Source organism: Mercurialis annua, linkage group LG1-X (assembly GCF_937616625.2).
Source record: "Mercurialis annua linkage group LG1-X, ddMerAnnu1.2, whole genome shotgun sequence".
Taxonomy (NCBI): Eukaryota; Viridiplantae; Streptophyta; class Magnoliopsida; order Malpighiales; family Euphorbiaceae; genus Mercurialis; species Mercurialis annua.
The window spans coordinates 69,439,086-69,459,925 of NC_065570.1; the positions used below are offsets into that span (position 1 = coordinate 69,439,086).

Consider the following 20,840-nt stretch of genomic DNA (forward strand, 5'->3'; position numbering starts at 1 on the left):
GATATTAATAAGCAAACGCGAGATTATATTCTTTACTTAAGCAAAAATCAAATCAGAAAATAAGAACCAAATTCGACAACACCATGAATTCAAAAGGAAACGCAGCAATAATGCATGTATACGGCGAATCAGAACGGAAAATGCACGGAGAGATTTTTACGTACCGTAATCGATTCCAACACAAAGGGATTTATGAGATCGATGAATAAGGATGAAAAATCGAAGAAAATCTCATATTAAAGCTAAAACACACGAGATCGTATCAAGAACGATATTGACGATATTGAAAGGAATAAGAAAATCAACGGGAAAACTTATCCGAAATTAACACGATAGGAAGGAAAGGTAAGAGCATAGGATTTCAGAGCGTTTTTGAGAGTGTGACGGCTAGGGTTTGTTTTGTAAATAGGGTCTGAATAGGTGTTAAAAAAAAAACCTAAAAATATGAAAATAGCTAGTTTCCGTGCTGCTGCTGCAAATATGGAATTATAATACTACACAATTTGACAAAGGCTAAGATTAAATAAGAAAATAGCCCAATTAATAAGAAATGGGCCACAGCACATGGAAGACAAATTTATAAAGGAAAAATGGGTTTCTTTTTGTTTTCTTTCTGCATGCATGGCAATATATATAATTTTTAAATAAAAATATGTATAGGCTAAAATAATAATATAAGTCTAATACGAATTGAACCACGACCAAAATAATGAACGATTCAAATAAAATTAAGTAATAATAATAATAATAATAATAATAATAATAATAATAAATTACTTAAAATTTGACGGACTGCAAAAATTAAAGATAAAAATTTAAAAAAAAAAATTTAAAAATACGGGATATTACATTTTCCCCAACTTATTAAAAAATTCGTCCTCGAATTTAAAACAAAACAACTGACGTACAACATAACGTAAAATTACGCGTCAATCTGAAAAAGTCGCGCGTGACCAAAGTGAAAATGCATCCACAAGATACCCAACATAATCAAAGACAGCAAAAACAACAATACTGCAAACGAACCATGTCTTCCAAAACAGTCCCCAACCAAGAACCAACCCAATTGAAAACAAAGGTATATTGTACCCAACGACCAACTCACTTGCGTAAACAGAACTCAACAGGTTGTCCCTCAAAACAACTCAACACCACCACTTGCATAAACCGAACAATCTCAAAATGATCACTAAAACATCGACCTACTTAGCATAAACGATAACTCCATATTTTTAATGATAACTCTAATCAAAATTTCTACCAAGAGAAGGTCAGCACAAGACCAAACACGACAAAAATACATATGAGGTATTACATTTTCCCCAACCTATGAAAAAATTCAATCTCGAATTTTAAATCTGAAACTGATTCGCAGTTTAAACGGTCACAACATACATATGCGCAAAAATTTAAGCCTAACAACTCGGTGCTCTAACGATTACTCGATCAACACAAAAGTGAACACACAAAAATTTTCCAACTGAGAATCACAATTACTCTTTACCAGGATGGCTTCCAAAACCAGCTCGAATCTTAACGATTACCAAATCCACATTACTAAAGCGCAAGAATAAGCCCTAACCTCAATCTATAGTTCTAACAATTCCAAACTCTATCGTATCAAACAGGAACACAAAAAAATATATTGCGTTCTACAACACTTACTCACCTGTCCACTTATAACTAGATCGACACCAAAATAATCGATAACAATACTCAATAACAACTAAATAATATTTCGGCCAAAAATAAACACTACTTGGATCATTCTGTCCAACGATTAACACCAAATTTGATAATACCATCAATCTCGCGAATCATAAAACACGAAAATTCATATCGTTATTCAAAAGAATACGTGAACCTATCTCATGATAACAGAATCTCCAGATTAGTAACAAACCATCTCAATCATAATTATTCCTCCAATCATTCAAAAATAAACAGCTCGTAATAACCTAAGGTAACTAACCATTAACTTAATTCTAACTAAGTTTCACAGACTTAACTTTATTCCACACACAAAAGGTTCAATAACCGAACAAAACGATATCCAAACTTTCGACAATTAAACCCTCAATCAACAGTCTCGACCAACCAACTTTGTTATCGAAATTCACCAAACACGATCATCGATTTTCGAATCAGCTAGCTCATATATCCTAGACCAAAATTATTCAATCAAATGACTATGACCTCGTATACAACGAAAGATCACTACGATCAATTCACCTTAACCGGATTGTTAGTTATGCTCAAACATTTAATATTCAAAAAAAAATTGACTTCTCTTACACCTCCTTTTTATATTCAATAATCAAAATGCTTTACCGTCGAAAAACCATCAATTTCCTAAACCCTTGAAATTTTTTAAAAATATTCGCATTTTGAATTCACAAATTTTTCTTACTCTAAAATAAGTTTGCAAAATTTTTTGAAACAGTTCAACTGACAAAACTTATGTTATCTTTAAACCAAACTTGCTAAAATAAATTTATCTCTTTCTCGAAAATACACAAACCGTGAAAAAAATCCTTCGTATTAAAATACACATTGATGTTTCAAACATCCAAAATTTAAGCCGCTCTTAAGTCTTACTCACAAACAAAAACACGATTTGAAGAATTGTTCAACCGATAAATTAATTATTTTTTTTGAATCAAATTTGACAAAATTGCTTTCTTTCCACCCGGACGTAAAATTTAGTAATGCATATCTCTTTGTTTATGAAAACACCTTTATATAAATATACCAAAACATTTGAATAAACAACTTACTCTTAAAATTCCTGTGAAAAAAAAATGAATGGAGCATAACAAAATCTCTTAATCTAATAATCCTCTAATAAAAATCGTAAATTTTCCACGAAAGTTTTCGAATCTATATATAACTATATATCGCACTTAGCACAACTAAATTCTCGCACGCAACCATAAAATATTCCTTCAATTCCATACTTAAAATCTACCAAATCATACAATACCACCAAAACAAATAAAAACGATATCTCCACTAAAACTCATAAGCATAAAGTAATATCCAATAAAACTCCAAATCAACTGAAACCTAATTCAGAGAAAATAACAGATCACATACATTTTTACAAAACTTACCACCAGTTGCCTTATCACACCGAATCAATTTAATGAAAACACCAGCGTATTAAATACACTGATATATCATCTCGGGTCAGGATTTTCAATATCCTTTTCCAGGGTAATCAGAAACCACCAACCGTTCCAAAGAAGTAATTCCCTCAACTTTCTCGATATCGAAACCCAAAGATTTCGACCCACAAACAAAACAACAAATCAATCGAAACTAAAAATGAAGACAAAGGCAACTGGGTCTAAACAGAGATCTTATTCACAAATTAAGACCATACAACAAGGTAAGCCATCCATGACCACGTGAATTAATTCATATCACGTGTTACTCCTAACGAAGAGACAAAATAAAAACAGTCAAAATAGTTCAACCAAACATGACATTCAGCAAAATCAGCCCAACATACTTAAAAGACCAAAATCTAGACATGCTAAAACAAGTTTGAATTTTCGTATCAAAATCAACTTGTAATTATATCATCTTATTAGAGTGCACTTCAAAATTCATTTTGAAATTTAAAGATCAAGTTTGAGCTTCATGGTTTTTTTAAAAAAAAAAAAATTCATTTTCCAGAAAAATCTCTTTTACAAGTTAATTGCTTTAAAAGTATCCAAGTATCTTAATTCTTAAAACCATCGAGTTAGCCGATCATTACAACTTCCAAGCTCAACTCCTAAATTTGGGTGACCCAAGTCAAACCTAAAACAACCGTTTATAAAACGTATTCTAAATATTTGTAAATTCGGAAAATGCACTTTAAAACAAAATCTCAATTTTTTTTAAATAGGAAGCTCGACGTCACCAAAATAGCAACATAGGACTCATCACCCAAGTGAGGAAACAATTAATATTTAACAAACTTTTAGAAAACACATACTTCGGCCATAACTAGTAAATCAAGTATGAAACCAACGACACCAAAGTATAAAAAAAACTACAACCTGCTAAAATTACAAAAGTAATATTAATTCTTCAAACAGATCACCTTTCAAAATAATTTTATTACAAAAATCACTCTTTTCGAATCATTAGTCAAAATAAGTCTTGAATATGAGAAAAAATTATTTTATTGGCAACGTAATGAAAATCACCTTTTAGGGTATCATGCTCAGACTACTCATCCGACTTTTATGTCAAAACACCAATTAGACCAAATATAATTTTTCTTAAAGAATTACAAAATCAATACGTGGTCAGCAATGTAAAGTCATAAAACGTAATACAAGATTTTACGATTAAAAATCATTTAAACCAAAAACAAGACCCAAGTCTAACGAAATATTATTTTTAATAATCCATGTTCTCGGCCAAAGTGAAAACTACTCACCAAATAACTCAGCGTTATTAAAATCATTAAAGGCAACTAAGTCAAAAATTATCTTCCAGGTGAAATGCAACATCAAAAAGATAAGGTAAACAACATCATACCCAAGTATGAACTTAAACAAAATACCAATATAAAATTTCCCAAGAAATAAAAAGCAATAATAATCACCCAAGTGAAACAACAACAATTTAAAATATTAGCATCAAATCAACATAATACAACTGACTCGACGCAATCCTATCGGTGTAGGCAGAAGGTTTTAAAAATTAGAAGATGACGTTTCAAAGACAAGACTCGAATCCTAATTCCGCAGTAGTTCCTAGGGCAAATTAACCACTTAACATGCCAAACAATTAAACAGTTAAAATTTAAAAGGCCTTGGTTTGAAACCAAAGCTCTGATACCAAGTTTGTCACGACCCATTTTCATGAATCGTGACCGGCGCTAGGGTATGGGTATGGTTGTACCAAAACCCGTAGCTAGCCTTGCGGATAACCAACTTATATCATTTAAAACAATGTACCTGCAGAAAACCACATGCTCGGGGGCAACCGAGACTTCATCCTAGTCTAGCAGTACAATAAGCAACATTATATTCAAAGTATACTTATCTGAAAATAATGTCTATCAGCATGGTAATATATATATAATTCCATAAACATTGTAATCATGCCAAAGCTGATAAAATAATAGTTGGACCAATCCAACAAACAATAGTCTAAAATATGAAATAAAGATTAAGACATGAATAACTGATACTACTACTGCGGTCTAAGAGTTTAAAACAGTTCGACTCTTTTATTCTGAAAATAAAATAAAAACCTCCGAGAATGAAGAAACGGAGATCGACCAAAGCTCAAATCATAAACCTGGAAAATTTGGGAAAACAACGGGGTCAGATTTACTGAGTAGAGTTTATATAACCATTTACATTTATTAAGTTAAAAACCTTTAAAACGTTTAATAAAACATTTTCATTATGGATTATCAATGAAACCCTAAACCACAATTCTAAATCCATTGTCGTGTCGGTGAGACGTATCTCAATAACCGATCCCCGACTATCACTTAATAAATAGTGAGCCCAGGAGACGTATCTTCCACCGGTGCCCTCACTAAGGTGAGACGTATCTCGAACCTACCTCAATACCATAATCATTACCGGTGCGCACGCAGTCCCGATGATGCCCATCGAGTAGCACGTTCCAAATCAAATCCACAATGCCGAAAACAGTTCAAAAGCTGCTTATACATATATATATATATACAAAATAATATAGTTGCTTAATAAAGAGGTAAATAGAGATATAAACTCACCGCTTGCTATTCCACGTGAAACCTAACAAGCAGTCTAACTCTGGTTCGCCTCTGAAGTACGAACAGTCGACGGGTCTAAATAAGATATTAAAATCATAATTAAAATCAGACCCTAACTCTAGAGAGTACTAGACACCACATAGGACCAGCACACGTAATAACAAACCAACGTTTAACCGAACACATAAGGTTCATACGCATCCAAACCATAACCCAAGTTATAGAATACAAACCATATAAGTTTCCATTTCAAAACACAATTTGAATAATTCAGAAAACAGTTTTAAATAACCCAAGTTTAAATCCGTACCAGTGAGTCAGCCGAGTTATCAAAACTATCAAGCTTCTTCCCACTTGTTGGGCGACCATAGTCAAACCCAACCTAAAGTTTTATCAAAATATAAACCCAAGTTTATAATCTAAAAACAACCTTGATAAAATAATATATTATCCAAATTATAAAACATAGTGTATAATTATAAAAACAACCTTGATTAATAATAATCAAATTTAAAACGGAACTCAATATCTTTTAATTTAAATAACTCAAAAGTTACAAACAGTTACTTAATTAAAATAAATTAAGAAAATCATTTAGAAGTTAAATTGCAGTTTTAGCTAAAAAAAATTGAAAATGGTAATTACTCAAATAGTTATCCAATTTAAAATATAAAAATATAAGTGTTGTTTTTTTTTTGGAGCATAATTATTAAAACAATATCATTTATATTTAAAGTCCAAAATATTATTAGTTTTGAAATGAATAAGAACCAAAACCATTACAGCAATTTGTAATAGTGGTAGACAATCAAAATTGGTTCAAAAATGTCGAACCAAACCAAAGGAAAAGCCAAGGATTCAAACCATGAAACCCTTAATCAAACAACAAATAATTTCTCAGGTTATAACTCCATGACACATGTGCACACCAACAGCAATCACGATCAAAAAAATAACTCTCAACATATTGGCATCAAATAATGCAATCAGAACCATCATCGTAGCAAAAGCACGATGAAATAAACCACATACACTATTTATTCAGATATTAATAAGCAAACGCGAGATTATATTCTTTACTTAAGCAAAAATCAAATCAGAAAATAAGAACCAAATTCGACAACACCATGAATTCAAAAGGAAACGCAGCAATAATGCATGTATACGGCGAATCAGAACGGAAAATGCACGGAGAGATTTTTACGTACCGTAATCGATTCCAACACAAAGGGATTTATGAGATCGATGAATAAGGATGAAAAATCGAAGAAAATCTCATATTAAAGCTAAAACACACGAGATCGTATCAAGAACGATATTGACGATATTGAAAGGAATAAGAAAATCAACGGGAAAACTTATCCGAAATTAACACGATAGGAAGGAAAGGTAAGAGCATAGGATTTCAGAGCGTTTTTGAGAGTGTGACGGCTAGGGTTTGTTTTGTAAATAGGGTCTGAATAGGTGTTAAAAAAAAAACCTAAAAATATGAAAATAGCTAGTTTCCGTGCTGCTGCTGCAAATATGGAATTATAATACTACACAATTTGACAAAGGCTAAGATTAAATAAGAAAATAGCCCAATTAATAAGAAATGGGCCACAGCACATGGAAGACAAATTTATAAAGGAAAAATGGGTTTCTTTTTGTTTTCTTTCTGCATGCATGGCAATATATATAATTTTTAAATAAAAATATGTATAGGCTAAAATAATAATATAAGTCTAATACGAATTGAACCACGACCAAAATAATGAACGATTCAAATAAAATTAAGTAATAATAATAATAATAATAATAATAATAATAATAATAAATTACTTAAAATTTGACGGACTGCAAAAATTAAAGATAAAAATTTAAAAAAAAAAATTTAAAAATACGGGATATTACAATAAAACTTATATAAAAATAGATCGGGTCCCCCATGGAGGCGGGAATGGGGATCCCCATGGGTGGAGACTTTATCCCCCGTCCCCTCCCCATCCCCGTGGATGGGGGGAAAATCTCCCCCCATCCCCTCCCCATCCCCGTGGATGGGGGGAAAATCTCCCCCCATCCCCGTACTAATGGGAAAAATTAATGGGCATTCCCCGCCCTATTAGGGGCGCGTTCCCATGGAGATCGGAGAATCCCCTCCCCATTGCCATTCCTACAGATACCTCCAAACTCTTTTTTTTTAAATACTTCATCATATGAGACCATACTTTGATTTGTCTCATTATTAAGATATTTTATTGCTTCTCTCTAGTGAACATTAAGTCACATAATAATTAAAATTATTTTACTCAATTTTTCAATAAATGCTATAAATGGTAGACTTAAGCCTTCTCATTAATTATGTATAATTTAAAAAGTAAATTTGATTTTTTTTTTTATAATTAAAGAGGGGACTTGTGGGAGAAACTGAACACACGACCTTAGCAGTTTACTGTCCATGCTTATAATATTTGAGGCACAACTCGTTTGAAATATTTAATAAATAGATAAAAAATTCAAATTAAATTATTGATAGTATGACAAATCTTTTAATTAAAATTGATAAAAACAATAAATATTTGATTTTCTTTAATTATTAGGTCTTTTCATAAAAATAGTCATACACATTTTCAATTTTCTTTTTGCCCTTTCTCTTTTTTTATTTGTCTTTTTTCTTAACTAAAGCAACATCATGACCTATCAAGAAGGCAAACACAACACAACAAAGGGCATCAGCACATTAGTTATTCACTTGAGCTTTTCAAACTTTTTAAAAGAGCTCTACTTTTCCATCACCAAATTGCAAATTAACCCTAATCAGTCTTTAAAAATTATTGGCTTAATACATAATTTGGTGTTTGAATTTATACCCCCACCCACCTAACCTTCTATTTTTCAGTTTAACTTCTCTAACATTTAAACTTTTAAATTTTACATTTTAACATCTGAAGTAAAGAGTAACACACAAATACGATAATATGGTAAAAAATAATAAATGGATTGTCATCTAATTTGATGAATTAAATTGAAAGATGAGAGATCAGGAGGATGAAATGGTACAAAAAATAAAAAAATATTTTTTTAACAAAAACTCCATAAAAAAAAAAGAACATTAAAATCAAACTCTATTTTTTTAGATAGCAAATTTTTATTTTTGCTTTAAAACTATAAATTAGTATTTTTATTTATAGAGTTAGTTTTATTTGTGTAGTTGGTTTTTATTTTTTTTCATATACAAAATAAAACTAAAACTTAAATTCAGTAAGTTTGTTATTTATTTTTATTTTAATATTATAATTATAATTTTATATTTTAATATATTGATTTATTTTTGAATTCTAATTGTTTCTTCTTTATTTTTAAATGGGTGAATAATTGCTTTATTTAAATTTTAAAAATATTTTATTTAAAAAATTAAAAGCTCACTAACTAAATATGAAATAGAGAGTTATTGTTTTAATTTTCTTAATAAAAGAATATGTCGTATAATTTTTTTGAAAAATTAGAATGTCAAAGTCTCAAAGAAATTAAAGTGAACGATGGGGTTATATAGGTAAACGGGTCTACGTATTAATTTTATGGCACATCAGCTTAAAATACCCATCCACTCTCCTCTTTTGATTTGTAACAGAATGGTTGTTCTAACTAGACAAAAAAAGCCAAACAATTATTAAAATGACAATTTTGAAAGTTAAAAAGATAAAATTTAGAAGTTTGAATGTTGAATAGGCTAATCTGAAAGTTACAAATTTAGATAATGAAACATTACAAATTTAGGTCTCATTTGATTAGGGACAAATTTACTAAGAAAGTTTAACTTCTCGGGAAATAATATTTTTTTCTCATTTAATTCACTTTTGCTAATTTATTTCCCGGAAAGTTAAGAGGCTGCTTTCCTTTTAACTAGGAAAATGACTTTCTTAATAAAAACTAAGTAAGTTCATATTCTCTAATTAAATTAATCAAAATACTATTCTATTTCTACATTTAATTAGCCAATTTAGTTATTAACAGTAATATTGTCTTTAAATTTTAATTAATTAGAAATAAATGTAACTTTTCGGGAAGTTATTAAGTGAACCAAGCAATGAAAATATTAATATTAACTTCCTCAGTAATTAACTTCCCGGGAAATATGCTTCCCGGAAATTGTATATTTTTGAACCAAGTGAAACCTTTGGATTCAAATAATGTATTCAGCTCTAAATTATTCACTATTAGAGCATCTTTGGGGATGATCTTTAAAATAAAAAACATTTTTTATAAAATATAGAGTTATATTTATAATTTTAATCCAATAGATTTTAATATTATTTTTTTTATATTTTATTTTAATAAATAATAATAATAATGATGATATTAAATAGGCCTAATATCTTAAAAAAAAAACGACCTTATCAATCCTACCCTAACGTAGCAAACTTGTCAATTTTACCCTATTTCGCATTTTATTATTTCAATTGTACCCTGAAATATTAAATTGACGTCTTTTTTATTTGAAAAAAAATTCAAAAACTTTCTCAATGTATAGCATATATTAATTGTACATGTTTAAAATTTAATTAGATTTATTTAAATTAATTAAGTATTTAAATTAGTTTTAATTTGATTAAAGTTTTTAGTTAGTTTTTAAAAATAAAGGACTTATTTGTACTTTTTTGAATGGAAACGAATTTAATTTTATCTTTAAACATGGTTAATTGAATTGTTTCATCATTTAGGTAAAAAAATTGACAAAAAAAAAATGTGGTATAATTGAAATTAATGATAAAATGCGAAATAGGATAAAATTGACAAGTTCATTAGAGTAGAATCGAAAAGAGGCTATAAGGTCGAGTTTTTTTTAAGGCATTAGACCTATTAAATATTAGTAATATTAATTTAATTGATTTTTTAATATTAACTTTATATTTTGTTTTGTTTTTATAAATAAAAAAATAAAAAAAATATTACTCCCTCCGTCCCAAATTGATAGGCACTATCTTGAATTTATTTGCCTCCAATTATAGACAGTAATTTATTACTTGAATGCTTGAATTACATATATATCCTCATTAATTGCAATATATTACATAAAAAGAGAGCAAATTCCACTAAAAAATAAAGCCAACACTGCATTAAATAAGGCCAAATATGTTATAAAATTACTCATTTTACATAAATGTGCTAAATTTTTGGTCTAAACTGCCTATCAATTTGGGACGGAGGGAGTAATAATTTAAATTTATTTATTTATTCAGTTTTTATACTGAAAGAAAAGATATAATATTTTAAAATAAAAATTACTAACCTAAATTTAAAAAATAGAAAATTTATTGGACTTATAATTTATTGTCTAATTTTTTAAGTTAAAAAATTTGATAATTTTAAAGATTTCATTAGAGATGCTCTCTTAGCTATTATAGGAGTTTATCAATTTTTTTTGGTACAGGGTGCATGAAGTTTTCTGAACGGATCTTAACTATGAGACGGCACCTTTAAACCTTTTACATTCAAACTAATCTTCATTCGAGCCGTGTAGGTCCCTTGCGGGAGGCAGATTCTGGTCCCAAGTTTTAAATGACTATATACATGAGTACGGTTCGAACCCGCGATTTCATTTAAGTCAGAAAAGCGCTTTACCAACTCATATGCGCTTAGAGTTTATCATTTTAAATTGGCTTAAACGAGTGATACTAGTGATGCTGGAACTCTATAAATGTAAACAAACAGTAAAATGATCCTTAATGACGAAAAAAACCTATAAAGTGCTGTCTCTTCCCGACTTCTTCCTTCCCACCATTTCTGCAACTACTTACACATTGATCTCTCCAATTTCTCTCTCTTCAACCCTATTCTTGTTGGTTTCTTGAATTATAATTGAAGTTTTTATCGTATGATTATAACATATTGAAAGAAATGAAATGTAAACAGGTCACGACGTCTCGTTCTTCAAAGACCCAACCAGAGGTAACTTTTTTATCTCTCTCTTTCATTACTCTTATCTTTTTCAGCTTTTTAAACTCTGGGTTTTGTTTACTTTTTCAAATCCAAGAAATGGGTATGGTTTTTTAAAGTAGTTGGGCTGAAAGATTTTGGTGTTGCAGCTGTTTTGGCCAAGAATTGTAGTTCGTAAATGGTTGAATATCAACCATAAGGAATCTGATTTCGGTGCTGACACTGAATCTGATGGGGATAGTGATGATACTGACTCTGATTCTGCTTCTGATACCGAAGGTACCTACGCACCATTTTCTTTTTTTAAGAATTGAACTCACGATTTAACAGCGCAAAAATAATTTCTTTTCTTTTTTCTTCTTCTGAATATCTCAAAAATGTCCAACAAGTTCTTGTTTGTGTGACAGAATCCGCAGTGTGTAGGAGAAAGTATAGAGGGAGGAACACAGTTATTGATCCCAGCAATGGTAATTATTCTTTCCATTTAATTAATTCTTGGAGCTGATCACTTTGTTCTTGTATTTGCTAGTTTCTGTTCAACATCTTTTGATTTAGAATTTGGGAGTGTGATCCTTTGTTACATCAAAACGCAATCTTCAAGTCTATTAGAGGACAACAGTGATTAGGGAGGGTAGAGATCCACTTCTACTTAAAAAAAAAAAAAATTGACATTATTATTCTTTATTAAAAGTTAGGCCAAATGTACTGTTGGATCCTCATATTTGGTTCGATTTTAAATTTAGACCATCAGTAATTTATAACATAAGTGGACTGCAGAAAAAAAAAAGATAAACAATAAAATGTGAAACACGCATGTTCAAGTTTAAGTGCATAAAATGAATTTATCATAAACAAAGACGAAATGCATATTTATATTATGGAAAAATTCTTATGTAGACTCGATCTACCACGTCATTCGTAAACTAACCTATCATATTATGACACGTCATTAAAATGATGGCAATCTTATAAATTCGTTTTTTACTTATTTGCACCTTTGAATAGTAATATTACAAGATTGCCATCATTTTAATGATGTGCCATAATGTGATAGTTTTGGTCTACGGATAATGTGGTAGACCGAGTCTACCTAAGAATTTCTCTTATATTATGAACTTTATTTGGTTATTTATACAATTACATTTTATTTTTATTATATTTATACACATTTTTAAATATTTTCAATTGGTCATCATCGCTTGTTGGATATTTCTTTTATTAGGTTATGAACTTCAAATAAAAGAAATAAATCGGTAGAATTTTTTTTCTTATGATTAATTAGTTTAAATATTTATTTAAGGGTTAATATCATAAAAATTCACGAACTTTACATGTTTTTTCAATTTAATCACGTTCTTTAAAACTTCTCATAAACATACACCAACTTTCATTTTTTTCCAAATTCATACACGGTGTTGACGTGTCACTCAGTCATTGGTTAAAAATGACTTACACCTCAGCAAATTGCACCAATGAATGAGTGACACATCAGCACCGTGTATGAATTTGGGAAAAAATGAAAGTTGGTGTATGTTTATGAGAAGTTTTAAAAAACGTGATTAAATTGAGAAAACATGTAAAGTTTGCACATTTTTATGACATTACCCCTTTATTTAATATGGAACAACTAACTTAAAGTAGGTCTATCTCTGATAAAAAAAAAAAGTATAGTTGCAACATTTTATTTTGAGATATTTTAGCTGCAAATAAGTATCCTACACAGAATTAAGGAGTTTTCCTCACTGAAAAGAAAATTACAGTGAATTAGGAGTGTGGTTAAGAAGGACAATTATAAAATATTAAAGATAAAAGTAAAGAATTGTTTTGATTGTTAAGAAACAAAAATAAGCATTTTGAATAAAAAAATACTAAAGATATTTGTAAAGTAGAAAAACATAAATGGAGTTCAATTATCAACAAGTGTATTGCAAATTACTCCAGCTATGAGCTGATTGTTAATGGAATTAGTGGCTAGTACATTGCCACATCTTAAATCTGTTTTGGATTGGATTAAATTATTTAATGAATTCTTCAAAACCTAGATAGGAATTCCCTTGTTGGTTTGTTGATGCGATTTGATTTGAATTTTGTAGTAGTAATTATTTTATTGAAATTGTAATGTCGTGCTACATAGTTTGTCGGTTCAAACCCTACATTAAATTAATGAATAAAGGGTCAACCAACACTCTGAATTTGTGACACGAGGTCATTTAACCCAATTTATACTTTTTTGAGCAATTAACCCCAAAACTCTTTATTTTTGGGTCAAATAACCCCATAATTGTATTTTTAAAACACGTAAAATACAAATTGGAGGTGAGTGGTGTAAAAAAGTAAATAAATATTTTCCTAATTATTGTGATATAATTATCCTAAATCTATTTTTTGAAATAAAAATATAAATTATGGGGTTATTTGACCCAAAAATGAAGAGTTTTGGATTACTTGCTCAAAGAAGTATAAATTGGGTTAGATGAACCCGTATTCCAAATTCAGGGGGCACGTTGACCCTTTATTCTTAAATTAATTCTTCCATAGCCTCTGAGTTGATCAACCAAAAAAACAGATAGTCAAATATGTTCCAAATTCTACTAAATTATTGTAATTTCGAATGCCAATTACTAAAATCTTTAGGGGCCATTTGGTATCGCAAAACTTGACATCCAAATAAATTTTAATTTTATTCAATTCTTTTTACTAATCAAATAAATTTTAATTATTTTTTAAAACATATAAATTTGAATGTTTTAATTGCAAAATTAATTTTATCTATCAATCATTATAATAAAAATATTAAAAATAATTTCAACAGTACTCGTAATGAAATCTAAGAAGAAAATAGTCTTTTTTTTAAAAACATCTCTAATTCAAAATACTAATACCGTGTGAAATTCACCTAACAGTTTGCTATTCAACAATTATATCATTTGAGTTATAGCTCATTGTACATTATTTTAGTGCTATTGTAGCATTTTACTTTAACCTATCATTTTATCTTTTACATTAAATTTTTATTTTTTTACATTCAATACTATTATATATAAATATTTACCACTTTATACCTATATTTGTATTTTTGAACACATACATTTTCATTTATTACTATATCTTAATATTAACTAAATAATACTAAATTAATTTTTTAATTATATAATTGATTTTATATTTAATTAGAAATTAAAATTATAACAATTAAAAAATAAAAAATAAAAATTACATTTAAATATTAGTAATAAAAGAATATAATTCAAATATTAAAATATATTATATTTATTGATTATATCAAATTGCTAAAAATTTAATTATTATTTAATATACATAGGAATAAATTGAATATTCAAAAAGTCAACAATATAAGTTATAATTAAAAATAAACAAAATAATTAATCAAAAGAATATGAATAGTGTATATTAAAAAATTGCTATCCATAAACAAGATAGGTTTGTGTTTAAAGATGGGTGAAATGGTTTTTAACTTTTTAGACTATCTTAGTGTTGGGTTGGAGTTGGTCTTAGGGAGGTGGGCTATGTTGTATGCACTATGCAGGAGAATGGAGGCCCAAAAGACCTGGTCTGTAAGGGGCATTTCGTCGAACCAGTGATGAGCATCATGAACCAGGCCGCGTTTTCCATAAACATCTTATAGAGTGTTGGGAAGAGGTTTGATATCTTGAACGTTCGATCAGTTTGATGATTTGGGCATGGAGTTTTTTGGCAGTTAAAGTAATGTGTGGGGCTCACTGGCTCCTGTCTAATAGTTGAGTTGGTGGAGACACTCATAGATTTGCATGCATTAAGCTTACGAGATTTGCATGCATTCGCCCCTCCTGGTTCTGCCCCTGCTCAGTACTGAAGTGTGGTCATATAGTTTCAGTTGATAATTGTTTTCATTTTTTACTTACTTCAGATGCTCTTCCAATATTAAGGAGACGAAAATCAGAAACCTTAAGGAAACATTATATCAGCACCAAGGAATTCAGGTATGCTACATTTTACTTGTATTGGCTTCTGACTGGTATAATTTATTCAGTTTTCTTTACACCAATGACATAGACATGTTTCTTTCAGATCTCAGTGATTGAGATTTAAGCATTTAAAACTTTGACATATTTATTTTTGCAGAATATGCGTCGGTACGTGGAATGTTGGAGGAAAACTTCCACCTGACGACCTAGATATTGATGACTGGATTGATATCAATGACCCTGCTGACATCTATGTTTTCGGGTGAGTGTTTCGTTGTATTTTTACAGCTTGGTAACAGAACTTTAAATTTTTCATTTAGATAACGGGAGGTGACTTAGTTAAAAAGTCAGTATCCATTTTGAATTAAAATGTAGATTGATAACCTTTTAGATTTTATAATATGACGAATATTCTATTTCCATCGTTCACGTACGAAGAAATACACTTGTGAGTCCATTTTATTAACATTGGAAAAGGCTTTATTTTTGCAGTCTTCAGGAAATTGTACCATTGAATGCTGGGAACATATTTGGTGCTGAAGATAACCGTCCGGTTCCTAAGTGGGAAAATATTATCCGTGATACATTAAATAGAATTCGACCTAGAAGGTCTAAGGTTAAATGCTATAGTGATCCTTTATCTCCATCAAAGTTTAAGCCGTCTGATGACATGCCAGATATTGAAGAGGAGATATTATATGAGAGTGACAGCGAAATTGGAGAAGAAATTATTCCATTGGATGATGAACTCGACTGTTTTGATGAAGTTGATAATAGTTATAAATTAGGTATCCCTATAATAGTTGAAGCAGCCGCAAGTCAATTAACCAAATTACTTAGTAGTACTGAAAGGAGAATCGGTTTGACCTGGCCAGAGCCCCCATTAGACTTGCTATCTCGGCATGTTTTACAGAGACAAGCTTCAGTGAAATCTGTTAAAGAAACGAAGTCTCTGAAAGTAAGCAAGTCCTTCGGAGGATATAATTCTTTGAAGTTGGTCTCAGATGATGTGCAATCAGGATTAGCATTTCTTGCTGAACTTGACCTTGAAGCTCTTATGAAACGGAAAGGAAAATCATCGTATGTGCGGATAATAAGCAAGCAGATGGTAGGGATTTTTCTCTCAATTTGGGTTCGTAGAAGCTTGCGTAAGCATATCCACAACTTAAAGGTCTCTACCGTTGGTGTTGGTGTCATGGGCTACATTGGTAACAAGGTAAGTTCCATAAGCTAGTTTTACTTCTAAGTTTTATCATCATTCATTTTTAATGTTTTGATTGTTTTTACATTTTGTCATTTTTAATGATATCTAATTGTGCATTTGACAAAACTAACCTCATTACCCTAGTCATTTTTCGATCACTAGACTACTAATAGTGCCAAAAATAATTTTTCAATTTGCTGATATGGTTTGCTATATTATTATTGGATTAGGAAAATTTATCATTTACGCACTATAATTATTATTTTTTGAATATGACAGCATAGTTTAAGCCAATATGGAGTTTAATTTTGTTCTTTTAGCACACCAATTACCAAAAATAGGCCAAAAACACTTGTATGATATCTTTCCTAAAAGTTGCAATATTTAATTTAGAAGAAATAAAAGCTCACATGCTGAAATAGTAGATTCATACAAATTCAGACACGCTGGTGCAATTTTTACTATATTTTATGTGTGAGGTGTTGCATATGAGAGGTGCTGAAAAATTACTGCATCTTTGTCGATCATTTCATTATGAAAAGCATTTAGACTTATTTCGTTGTGATAATTCTTCAAAATGTAAGACAGTTTATTCAATCTTTCAGGGAGCAGTATCAGTCAGTATGTCTATATATCAGACTCCTTTCTGTTTCATATGCACTCATCTGACATCAGGTGAAAAAGATGGGGATGAACTTAAGAGAAATTGTGTTGTGCATGAAATACATAAAAGAACTCAATTTCATAAGCTTTCTGCTATTGGTCTTCCAAAAGGCATCTTTGATCACGAGTGAGTATTATACATCTAAATGAGACATATTACTCTTTTTCTGCTGTTCCGTCTTATGACATCAGGCGTAGCATTAAAAATGTTTAATTTTGGTCTCATAGATCTTTCATATTAAGTGCTAAATTTTGAATAACATTACTAACCAACTCCGCAGAAGAATTATTTGGCTGGGTGATTTGAACTACCGAATCAACTTGTCTTATGCGAAAACATGCGAAATGATCTCCCGAAAGCAGTGGTCCAAGTTAGTGGAGAGAGATCAGCTTGTAAGAGAATTAAGAAAAGGCCGCGCATTTGATGGATGGACTGAAGGTCTACTGAATTTTCCACCAACATATAAGTATGAGATGAATTCAAACAAATATTGTGGATCGGATCCAAAGGCGGGGAGGCGTGTTCCAGCATGGTATGTTCAAATTCTTTTACTTGTGTACTTGTTTTTGTGCCAACTTGTACCTAATATACAGTGATGTTCTAGGTGTGATCGAATTCTTTCATATGGAAAGGGAATGAAGCTCCTGAATTACAGGAGAACAGAGCTCAAACTTTCAGACCACCGACCTGTGACAGCCACATATATGGCTGAAGCTGAAGTCTTCTCTCCAAAGAAGCTACAACGGGCACTCGCGTACACGGATGCAGAGATTCAAAATGAGGAAGTTGTGGAAGCAAGCATAGCTGTGGGAATGAGTCGCTTGAAATTGAAGCAGGTGAGCAATCAACTACGCAAGCCTACTTATTAAATTTTGACCGAATTGATTGCTCTGTTATGCCCCAATGGTTGGCTGCAGAAGTGAGTTCGGGACCTAATAGATCGCTCAATTCCAATGGAATCGTTTTCATTTGCAACAAGATAAACTATTTTATTTTGCAATTGACATGAAACTTAAAAGGAGAATGTCCATATTTATGCTATGTAAATTATCCCCAACTAACAGATAAAATTGCTGAAATGAAAATCCACTTCTTTGTGCTTTAGATTTTAAACTACCAGCTTTTCTTGTTTCAAACATGTTTTTGATAATAGGCTTTTCGATCCGAAGCAGGATTTCTGTCCGTGGGAGCGATAAGAGAGTAAAGATGGAAGCAGCCAAGAGTAAGAAACTCATAATTCTCTTATATAATAACTATCAACTTAGATTCATTCATATGATTTTGCTACCTTCTTTGACCAATATTTTGTAAATTCCAGTTTTGTATTAGAGTGTCCCTGGTAGGGCAGGTTTTACCTGTAGAACTCATAAAAAGAGTTTAGATAGAAAATATGGAGAGTTATACTTGTATGTAATGTAATATATGTATATAGAGATCAATCCCCCTGATATGGGCAGTTTATTATCAATTACAATCAAATCTTTTATTTTTTGCAATTTTGTCCCAATCTTTCATTGTGGTTGCAATTGTGTCTCATTTTGTGTTTGTGTAGTACATTCTTGTCTGCAGGATTGCTTGATCTCAGGCAGTCAGGTTGAATGTATTTGTTTTGGATTTGATCCAACTCTACCTATTATATAACAAAAATCCGTAAACCCTAAAAATATATTCTTTTTGCTATTTCTTTTTATATGTGTAATTTTAAAGATTTTTATAGAATATACAATTTTCAATTCCAACACCATCGAGTTTCAAGAAATTTACTATGTTCTGCACCATTGAAAAGTAGGGGCGTGCATCAATGATTATGTCATCCAACCGAGTTAATCAAATTCGAAATGTTCTATTTTTTTAACCAAACCATAACTGACATTATATTATAGTAATAAAACTGTAACTAAACCGAAAATTGTACTGTATATGGTTTGCTTGGTTATTCAGTTAACCAAACCGAATTTAGCTACCCCATTTATTAAAAGTTGATTGCCGTAGCTTATCCAACTAAAAGGTGTTATGGAATATTATAGTACAATTCAACTGTTGCATTATATTATTCGTGCAACAAACAAATAATACATTAGCTATTTGAAATTTTTAATAATTAAAAAAAAAATTAAAAAAAAAATTCTATCAGACACTTGACTTATTGTAAATAATGCAGGAATAAAATACTCTGTATGTAAAACCTATTGATAAAAAGTGGCTTGTCCCTCAAAAAGTTGTTAAAAGAAAAAGAGCAAAGAAGAGGCGCCTAGAAGAGAACTTACTACCCAGACCAAGTAGACGTGGTGGTTGTAAGTGATGAAAGTGACAGTGTGGTTGTAAGTGATGAAAGTGACAGTGAGGAGGAGTCTGTTGAAGAAATTAACCTGGCCGAATTTTTGTCCTCTAGAGTGTGCGGCACTAAGGAAGTCTGACTTTTTAAATAAAAAATAAAAAATTCAGTTATACATAAAGATTATACTTTCGATCTCACCAAGGTGGATGACATTTTCGATGCCTTACTAAAGAATGGCCAAATCACTTTGGGTGAGGGTCATATAATGCCACTTGCCGATCAGAACAACGGTCGAAATTACTGTAAATATCACAACTCGAATTTTATTTATTAATATATTGTCAGTCTAAATTAAAATTATCTTAAACTAATTTAAGTAGAGAACAGAAGCAGCCAGTGGTCCAAATATCAACATATAGTACTTGTGAATATGCATTATTTAACATAATTGCATGTGCTGATGCAACAATAATAGAGAATTAAATCCAAGGAAACACAATCTTGTCTTTAGTTGATAAATTAAAAAATATTTTTTTTGGTCAAACTTTATTTTATGGGTTTTTCATTGTCCTATATTACATTTGTTTAATAGCATCCTTAATCTAAGGTTAACAATCCATTCTTCTATTGCCACATTGCAGTTTAAATATGATTATGCTGATTGCAGCATAAACACCTGTCCATATTTTTGATTATATTGTTTCAATCATAATCTTCATTGGTCAGTAGACCTAATTATTAAGTACATTTAAATGTTTGATGATGCTTCTCAAAAAAATGTTTGATGATGCTGAAATGCATACAATTTCTTTCCCAACATAAAAAAAAATCGAAAATTAAGATGCCATATTACACGCGTAATGATTTAATTGAATTTATGGGAGAAATTTATTAATTATAAAAATTAGTAGATAATTATACTTTTATTATTATTGTATTTTTTTACTACTTTTTTATAATATTTAATATGTATGTCTATTTAAATATAATTTTTAATTTATATATTAAAAATATTAATATTTATTTAATTATATTTAATAAAATATATTATTATATTGTAA

The 20,840-nt window shown here is 30.2% G+C and overlaps 1 protein-coding gene across 4 annotated transcripts; it reads left to right on the top strand.

The window, feature by feature from the left end:
• Positions 1–11,411: 11,411 nt before the first annotated feature.
• LOC130014491 (type IV inositol polyphosphate 5-phosphatase 3) lies at positions 11,412–18,997 on the top strand. Of its 4 annotated transcripts, none has more exons than XM_050358679.2 (10): positions 11,412–11,680; positions 11,818–11,947; positions 12,058–12,135; positions 15,576–15,648; positions 15,791–15,895; positions 16,126–16,849; positions 17,443–17,627; positions 17,782–18,033; positions 18,106–18,337; positions 18,655–18,997. In XM_050358679.2, the coding sequence occupies exons 1-10, from the start codon at positions 11,630–11,632 to the stop codon at positions 18,703–18,705; spliced, it is 1,881 nt and encodes a 626-aa protein (XP_050214636.1). In that variant the 5' UTR covers positions 11,412–11,629; the 3' UTR covers positions 18,706–18,997. The 4 variants fall into 4 exon arrangements, with proteins under 4 accessions (XP_050214636.1, XP_050214638.1, XP_050214639.1 ...); XM_050358681.2 differs by having other exon boundaries at positions 18,671–18,997; XM_050358682.2 differs by having other exon boundaries at positions 11,413–11,680; positions 18,674–18,997.
• Positions 18,998–20,840: the final 1,843 nt, after the last annotated feature.